Here is a 9,526-nt window from a genome sequence, read left to right on the forward strand (position 1 = left end):
CGCCTTGTCTAATAAACCCAGTTTGCCTTTTTTATTGTAACCATCGTTACAATACTGTATTGAGACGAAGCAAGAACACAGTTTAAGACAATCTGAATAATTCTTTTCAGCTAAATACTACAACAAATGAAATGAAAACCTCACCCAGTTTGGAGTATGTAATAATTAAAAATTATGTCCGGAACGGCCCGCTGTATCTGGCGGCATGAGCCAAAGGCAGGACTTCTACTTTTTTTTCTTTGTAACCCCAAAATTTGTTTTGCAACCTATACCCTCTAACAATGTCTAATACAAAATACATTTTGTTAACAGCGGCACTTTTGGCAGCAATATTATAAACACAAACTCAATTTGCGTAGTCACAAAGTTGTTGCCGGCCAAGCCACGCAGAACGTCCGGACGAACTACACACTATGGCGGCACCTATGAAGGCGTAGATCGCTTTCGCCGAATCACGTTGACGCTAGCGCCAGATACCACTCCAAGTGAGCTAGTGAGAAACTCTAGGGCCTGAGGCGCTCGAATGGGAGAGTAAGCTAACGTTTTCTTTGCTGTGTGAAACGGCGGCATTCAAACAAATAGTGTTCTAGTTATTTCGGTTGATTACAAACCAAGCATACGTCTGTTAATGCGAATTCTGACCTGATCAAATATAGTTTTAAGGTAGCTCATGTCTGGTTGGGCCTCTTTGCACTAGCGGGAAACACAAAACGATGAATTTCATTTGAATTTTAGGTGAGCATCCTATGGTCTATCGAGGATATCGTTGGACCACTCCCTGAATAAGTAATATCGACAAAGACGTGCCACAGTTATATTTGCTAGATTTGGACAAACATTGAATATCGGGCCACCTATGGCGAAACCCGTGAATGTGTCCGCCGTCTCGTTGAGCAGAATACCTGTATGTCCAGGCACCCACACAACACGTACAGATAAGATGTGATTTGAAAAAAAAAGTGGCGAAATCTTTTTAAATGAATAGAGTGTTCAGATCTGACAAAAGACATGCAAAGAGATCGGGATCAGTTATGAAAATTACATGCGTGACAGAGCTAGGAATTTTTTTGTGGCCAGAGCCATGGCCAGTAGTTCTGCTTCAAGTATTGGAGTGTAATCAGCCAATTTAAAAGAAAAACTCTAATCTAGATCAAAAGAGCTAATTCCTTCACTTGCTCTCCCTGATGGTTATGATAGTAGGCAGTTAGCCACTTTTTGTCCTACCCGCCGCGGTGGCTCAGTGGCTAAGGTGCTGCGCTGCTGAGCACGAGGTCGCGGGTTCGATTCCCGGCCGCGGCGGCCGCTTTTCTGATGGAGGTGAAAAGCAAAAACGCCCGTGTGTACGAGATTTCGGCGCGCGTTAAAGATCCCCAGGTGGTCAAAATTAATCCGGAGCCCTCCACTACGGCGCGCCTCATCGCCTGCGTTGCGTCGGCGCGTTAAACCCTACAATCAATCAATCAACTTTTTGTCCTCATCGTCTACTTTAATAAATCCGCAACAGGTAATTATATTGACCAAAACGGCAGTTTTGCAGTCACGGAGGGATGTGACAGAGAGCACTGGAAGTTCGCAAACTAATGTTTCAACACCAGCTATGCTCTATTGAAAGAAAGAATTGTTAGTAGCGCTTCGCGTGGTGCGTTGCGTCTAGAAACCTTGTTTTCTGTCATCTTTGCATTTGGTAGCTCTTAATTTTATCCTCAACCCTCTTATAGCGTAGCGAAATATACCCGCGCTGAACTTTCTTTCAGCACCCAACGACCCCAAACCAACGACCCCAAACCCAGGTCTACTGCAAACCCTCCAGTAGCCGCCCACTCCGCTCGATATCGTCCGAATTGGTCACTGCGACTCGCTCTGCCCATAGCCACAACTGGCCATCGAAATATTGTTACGGTTGTTGACCCCATAACACGTTACACGGCAACTACTCTTCGGACCAGTTATGTTTCTCGGGTCCCTGCATTTGCCTAAGAACCATTATGTTGCGTAAAAGGTAACTCGGGTGCTTCCCAGTGGGCGTTGCCGATCCTTTCTATCAAAGATCCCGGCTGAAGTTCTTAGTGCTACCGCAGTGATTCGGAAAACAACAGCTACATATCTTCAGATAGATGAACTTAGCGATTCCAGTACAAATGATCTGCCATTATTTATGTGTACACTCTGTCCGATCACACAAATAGGGATGCTGTTGCGCCGCTAGCCCCTTTTTCGTACAGTACCGCAATACAACACACCGCTGGACTCTCTTGTTTCTTGTTCAAGGCGACCATCCTCCCTATGCTTTTGATTCGTTGCTTCTGATTCCTGTATTTATTGATGGTGTCACAGCTATAGGCCCCTTGGCCCATATTCTCACAATACATCGCCAAGTAGAACGGAAGACATTTAAGGAAGGGACTCCCTTTCAACGTCACGACAAGGTTTTGATTGCTTAGTTACCCGAATTATAAGGTGTGTTTCTTCTTAATTTTATGGGTCCATACAAGAACCTCTAGAATAGCTCTATGCACAGGAAGGTTCCGAATTGGGGAATCGTGAACTTCCATTGCGGCGAGAGAGACTAAATCTCTATTAATGGAGCAAATGGGATGATGTTGTGGAGCTAACCTTATAGAAGCCACACCTAGTACAAAATACGTCAGCTTTGACTAGCTGTCCTCAATCAGTTCACCAGGTTGAGCTGGGTGACTGGGTCCAGGCTCGGCAGAAACCTTCACCACTGCGTGAAGGAGGGGTTGAAGAGTAATGGGAAATTTTTAAGCCCATGTTATACGCGTAACGAGTCAGGTAGGGGTCAGTGAACGTAGAGCTAAGGTTTTGTGGCTGGGGTAGATAGGGTGGAGGCCGGTGGGATCGGGTAAGTGTTCGTCTGTAGCGGCAACCAAGTTGTATCACCATCTCGGGAAACGCGCCGGTGCGGGCGTAACAGGCTGCGGCGAGTTTGTTGGTTGTAGGCCAGGACCTTTCCGTACCAGCTCAACACATGGGCTTTGTCCATTGGGGTGGCGACACATAGAGGGCAGGCTGCAACTGTTTATTTGGCCGCATCTCTGTATCCTCAATACGCATTCTCTATTCCTGCTCACCTTTCTTACCTCTTTGTGTGAATGGCGAACACGTGAGGTACCTAATAGTGAGCGAAAGTTTCCACAATTTCTAAATTCGCGTGCGTCCATATTTTAGTTACGCACCTCTCACCTGTACTTAGACGCATTTCCCAAGTGAATAAAAGATAAAAACGGCACCACGTTCACGAAAACCATAATTTATTTATTATATTTTTAAACGCAGGTTGTTGGTGAGTTCTCGTGAGAATTAAATTACTCTACAGTTGGCGGCTTCCTTAAGAATTCCTAAAAACCAAACAACTTGCGGAACAGCTCCCACAAAAAATCAAGTCCGGCTTTGATGACGTCCCACCAGTACTCAGAGTCCTCGTCACTTAGGTCGCTTTCCATCGCGGTAAGACTCTGCATAATCTCGAAAACCTCCTCCTGGTCCTCTTTGCTCAAAGTTCTGTCGTTGTCTTCAAGGAGGCGGCTGAGAGTTTTCAGGCTTCTTCGGGCCTTCTTCGCCACTTCAGCTTGAGCTCCTGTATATTCGCCAGCGGTAAGAACCTCCATGACCTTGATCAGCTGTTCCAGGCTCTCTTTGCTCACAGTGCTGTTGTGGCCTTTAACTAGGCCTGCCATCAGGTGCCGGTTCTTTCCGATCTTCTTCGGTATCTCCCCTTCAGCTCCTGCATAGAAAGTGATTCCTAGAGTTTAGTATTCTTTCGACAGCACTTGTCATTATGGATTGAAACTGCAGTACAATTTAACGGCGGTGCAATCACAATGGCATATCTTATCTTTCAAGGGCCCTCTTTTACAAGTATACTACCTTGAATGGGTAATCTAGGGTTCTCGCAGCGAGAAATAATCATGTGGTTTGATGAGGGCTCATTAGGCGCTAATAATGTATACTCATGTTTTGAATTCAGAAGTAATAAGTGAGTTTTACTCGAAAGAAAATACATTTATGAACACGGGCTAAGTTTCCGTTTCTTTTTGTATGCTCTTACTTACTGGCTTAATTTGATAATAGCGGCGCGAAATTACCTAGCTTCATTACTTCTTCCGGGAACGGGCGAGGAAACAACCATGAAAACTCCATTTGATCAAGTTTTCTCACAACCAGTTATGAAACCTTTCCACAAAGAATTTTTTTATAACTGTTATATTTAACGGCGCACACCCGGCAAGAAGTTCTAAAATCTGGTTTCGACTTCTCAATGAGCCGTATTCTTATATACAGCGCCCGTATTACTTCAGAAAAAAATGCCGTGTAAATGTCTAAAACACTATAATCAAATGTTTTTTACCGACCTTTTCACGAGAAATTTTGCGACGGCAGAAAACGACATATTTAGGCCTTAAAGCTTATTAAGTGTATGCGAGCGCATTTGTTAGAAGCGCGTGGAATAAGAGACGCGCGGAAAGAATAAGACACGTTCAACAATAAAACAGGTCACGGGACGCAGACAAAGCACTTATCCTTTCACTGTTCTCTGCGTCTCGTCTACCATTGCGCTATCAATATATATACAGTAGAATCTCGATAAACGGAAATCGCTTTAAGGGAATTGCCGCTTAAACGGAACAGTTGCCTGTAAGTTGGTTGGCTTCGTATTCAGATAACGTAAAAAAAAACTCTCGGTACTAGTAAATAAAATTTCCGCGTCACCGTGTGAAACGAACCAGAAATAGAACTTCTTGTGAAAACTATCGGCATGAGAATCAGCTTTCTATGGTTCCGGCAGTTTCGTTTTTATTTTCGTGTTTTTCACCATGTTTTTTGAGCCTCGTTGGCCTCGTAAGACTCGTCTCGTTTGTGGTCAGCCGTGTTAGCGCAACGAATGGAACACCACTGTTCTTGTTCCAGTCTTTCGGTCTCGGTTTAAGACGCCGAGGTTTCTCGGCTCAGCTCCTGCCGCCTCGTTCGGGCCATCGTGGGGCTATACGTGCTTCATTACCGCGTAGCCGTCTACTAAACTCGGTGGGTCGTAAGCACAAGCAAAGTTTAGGCCTTCAGACTCTGTGAAGATGCAGGTGCAAGGACTCTAACAAAAATATTTGATGCATTTTGTAGTGCACAGCGACTCATTTTAGGGGCGAAGCTCCTCCTTCTAGGGCACTGTCCCGTCCCTCGTTACTGCTGTATCCGTCATATTAATGATGATTGTGGCAGGATCCCCCTAGGGATTGGCCAACCAAAGATTGGCCGAAGAGGGCAAAACGATCAACGCGTTTGTTGCTACCCAACAAGGAGGAGAGGAAGAAGAAGAGGTTGTCGTTCGTCGCCTGCGAGCCCAAGACCGGGGGTACGCGACACAAGACGGTCTACAGAAGGCGACGGCCAAGCTTGCTAAATAGTCACACACCGAATTCGCCAACTTACCCATGGAGATTCTCGTCGTCCCAAACAAGCCCTACATAATCACCACAAACATCGACGTCGTCGACGGGCTTGTCAACGGAGCTGTGGTAAGTTCACGTGTCGAGTCTTTATATGATGTGCGGGCGAATGTTTCACGGTTTTACTGATAAGCATTTTAGCTTCGCCCCTCTCATCATCATTCACTTCGTGGAGATGGCGGGATATTTTGCTAAATCAACTGTGTGAATGCGGTGCCTAAACCTCTTGTAGTTTTCTTGCCTTCTGAAAAACTATCAGCTACATTCACCCTCTCATGCTTAGAATTCCATTAAATGGTATCAAGAGGGTGTACGCACATAAATTTGCACTTTCCCACACCTATCTCAGTAAACAGAACTCCTGTTAAACAACACTAACTTTTTGGTTCCCTTGATGATCCGTGTATTGAGAGTCTACTGTAGTATGTTAAGGACACAGAAGTGTCTTCCACAAATTACATACCCTTTGAAACCGCTGGTTCTGGTCGAATGACTTCCGGAAGCCTAAAGAGAAATAATCGTACATAACACAATTTACAGGGTTTCAAAAAGAAGAAAAAAATAGTCAACGGACAATTCACTTTACTTACCCAGACGCTCCGTCTTCATTTGCCATGAAAAAAAAAAAAAAGAGGTAGAAACGTCTTTCAGTCAATCAAGACACAAATGCCAATTTCAGTGTATCGGTTCATATTTCAAAATTATTTTGTTCAAGCACAGCACCACTACTTCTCAAATTTCGTTTGCTACCAGAACTTAAGCCTGTCACCTGGGAGTGAATACTTCTGTACTGCCATATTACAAAGGAGAACGCAAAAAAAAAAACGCTGTAACAAAGCACAATAAAAGGCAATAACTCTTGTTTACACTTCAGATTTTACACTGCACGTAGCATCGTTATTCAAGTTACTCGTCTTTCTTTGTGGCGCGAATATCAGAGACCGTTCAAAACAATCCCACTACTTCTCTGGCACTGGTACACTGCTGTTCTCTTGAAAGTCGGTAAGGTTCTTTCAAACTATTACATTGCTAAGTTTCTATGTCTCATTTTTTTGAAAAATCGATTCAAAGCAAGATTTATCAAACAGGTTCATTTACATACCGCAAGAAAATCGAGTCAAGTAATTCGTGCAACTCACACGCCACAGCGGCAAGACAGCTAACGGTGAAGCACAGGAAGGCTTGCATTGTCTTTAGCTGTGGGAAAAACAAATGTGCAACAATATGAACACTTCAAAGCGCAATATTAAACTTCGGGATTTTTTTTACCGGGATTTGCAATCTCAGTGGTAATAATAAAATATATATATATATATATTATGAGCCATGCCAAGGCACTCGTTTCTTGTACGGCTACTTCAGCTCGTTGTCGAGCAGAGAGAGATGCCCAAAGCAAACTTTGAATTATTACTACAAGAAGAATTTGACCGCGTATCTTTTTCTCACTGCAAATGTTTTAGCGAGACTACAGTCGTCGACCGCCCCTGCCATGAAACACCTTGCGCGCTCCGCACTCCCGCCCGTCGCGCCCCTCACCTCCCTTCTAAATCTTTCCGGCATGAATACAGTGGGCGTTTGTTGAATGCGATTCAGTTTCCCCTTCTTCGCACTGTTCGGATGCCATCTGTCAGGACAGCCCACATATTTTTCTTTGTATTTTGTTTCGTGTTGTACCTTCAACAGCACCAGCGGGAGTTCGGTTCCTTGGGGGCTTGATTTCTTCCCAACCGTGCTAAAGCCCACCACCATCATTTTGGATGTGTACCCGGTTATGTTCTCGCTTTATATCGTAAAAAACGATACTGAAGTGTAGACTAATTAAAATAACGCAGGAATTCAAACTTATGTACTTACATTTTGCCTCAGATGGGCCTGGGGTATAGTTTGTGCTAACAAATTGGGACTTATAGGACTTGAGTCACCAGCTTTAGTCATTTGGAATAGTTCTGGCGATATCAACTGTTTTTTTTACAAATTTTTCTACTTTTGTCCGGATGGCTGAATCCAGAGATAGACCGACAGGGACGTCAAGCTTTTCGTATTTGCGCAGCCCTGGAAGGACTATCGTCTTTAAAATACTGTCGCGGATGCAAAGATTCGGGAGGTGAAGTTTAACCTCTAACGGCAAAATGCGCTCAACGTGTAACGGTGAGTAGTAGCAAGAGGGGTGTTATTAAAGATGCTTCCTTCGTCAACAGTAGGAATGTGTGCCCTGATATTTGCCTTCTTTAGCTTTTAGCAGTTCTTCACCGTCCCCAGTACTCCAAAACCAAAAAAATTTAAAAGCCCGTTTGTAGAGCAGATCAGAAGTTTCAATTCGCGAAAATACTTTGTTTGTTTAGAAAATTGATCCAAGAACAAACAAAGGAAGTAATTTTTATTCAACTACCATCGCACGTTATCTTGCGATGGTTCCTTTACTGTCCAGACCAGCACTATTTCCGCTTCGAGATATTTGCCTCGTTATTCTGTATTACAAATATAGCATAGTATGACTAAAAATGTTACGGACATTTTCCGGATTTTCAAGGTTGAGCTAGTTTAACAAATTTCAGCAACCGCAATATGTATGTTGCTTCATAATTACCTTTTTTGCTTTTTGGCAGTTTTTCATCCCCAGCATGGTTCTGTTACAATAAAGGAAAGCATTCAATGGCCTATGGAGTGAAGCCGCCGCCATTGTCCGGGATTTGTGGAGGCGAAAATGCTGCCTGAATTCGTCTCAATATCGAAGCCTCAGTTTCAACACACGAAGCAACAACATTCAGGGACCGAGACATTTCCAATGACATGTGAATGCGAAAGCATTTATTTCGAAGTAAACACCACAGAGTGCTTTTTCGGTGTTTGCGAGGCATGCAAATTTGCTGCGTGGTATACGAAGCTGAAAGCGGGACGGAATCCTGTGTGGCAGGTAGGTTTCATTTAAACGGAAAAAAAGAGACGCCCACCAGTCGAAACACAATGGTCTTGACGTTTCTTCTTCCGGGACTGGTTTCTGTGCCGTGAGCCAAACCATAAAGTAAATTTTTCTGAACTAGTCGCGTCCCCATTTTGTTTCAAACTGCGGGGTACGTTTTCACAGTGTTGTGTGTGAACTGCACCGGTTATTTTTCATAGTTATGCTGCACAGCTGCAATTCCATTATAGTTATTTTCAATCACTGTCATGGTGGATTTCGCTGCTAACTAAGTTCTCATAAAGTGTACGTAGATTCAGTGCTCTGCAAGTGGCATGGAACGCGCTGCAGCCAGACGCGTACCTGGGCAATTCCACCCTGCGGGTTATATTCTGCGGCCTACGCTTTCTACCTTAACAAATAGCCGCCGTAACCTCTACCACGCGAATGTACCATGCAGCCGCATCCAATGATGCCAAGCCAATGATGCAAAGTTTCGTCGCTGTTCAATTCTCACGCACCTCCAAAACATTTTTATCTTTCTTGCGGTCTGAAATTTTGTCCTCGTCGAATCGCGGATTCTAAAAGCACCTTCGCGCTACGGGCGCCGACGCAAAACGGCTGCTCACCTGTTCAGGGTAGCAAACATTGCTTTAGCATTGAAACTGTGGTTGTAATGGGAATCGAACCCACGGTTGCACGGTGATGTGGAGGTTAGTTAGTTAGTACAAGGGTGTCGGAATGAAAGGAAGACCATTGGTTTATGGTTGGTTTTAATTTTGGGTGTTTGCTACCGTCTCTCATAAAATGTGTTTTAAGATTATTCACATGATTTTGAGGGCTCCATGAGAGTTTTAAAATAGTAATGATTATAGCACAACCATACGAGTATGTAACACAACTCATATCCTAATTTCGAAGCAGGCGTACTCAAGAATTGAGCGTACAGGCGCAGCACCCTGCATTTCTTGAAGCTTCGAGGGTTAACATGAAACAATTCCATATTTCACCAAAGTGCGTTTGCCCCAGAACAAATAACGCTCGACGATTGTCATCTACGACAGCGTATCAATCAAACCTGGGTACCATGTTGAAGACTGCCGGGTTTGTCGTTTCTGGGAACTAGGGCGGGAACTTGGAGCCTCATTTATGCGACAAGAACTGC

At 44.1% G+C, this 9,526-nt stretch overlaps 1 protein-coding gene across 1 annotated transcript; it reads right to left on the reverse strand.

Annotated features, from left to right (window-relative positions):
* Window positions 1-3,255: 3,255 nt before the first annotated feature.
* Window positions 3,256-8,089, reverse strand: LOC144169475 (uncharacterized). The gene is made up of 5 exons (XM_077698660.1): window positions 8,050-8,089; window positions 6,602-6,659; window positions 6,053-6,065; window positions 5,926-5,966; window positions 3,256-3,745 (listed from the first exon to the last, which is right to left on the reverse strand). The coding sequence occupies exons 1-5, from the start codon at window positions 8,083-8,085 to the stop codon at window positions 3,360-3,362; spliced, it is 534 nt and encodes a 177-aa protein (XP_077554786.1). The 5' UTR covers window positions 8,086-8,089; the 3' UTR covers window positions 3,256-3,359.
* Window positions 8,090-9,526: the final 1,437 nt, after the last annotated feature.

This window comes from Haemaphysalis longicornis, unplaced genomic scaffold (genome assembly GCF_048455015.1).
Source record: "Haemaphysalis longicornis isolate Haplotype H1 unplaced genomic scaffold, Haemaphysalis longicornis Haplotype H1 scaffold_2, whole genome shotgun sequence".
Taxonomy (NCBI): Eukaryota; Metazoa; Arthropoda; class Arachnida; order Ixodida; family Ixodidae; genus Haemaphysalis; species Haemaphysalis longicornis.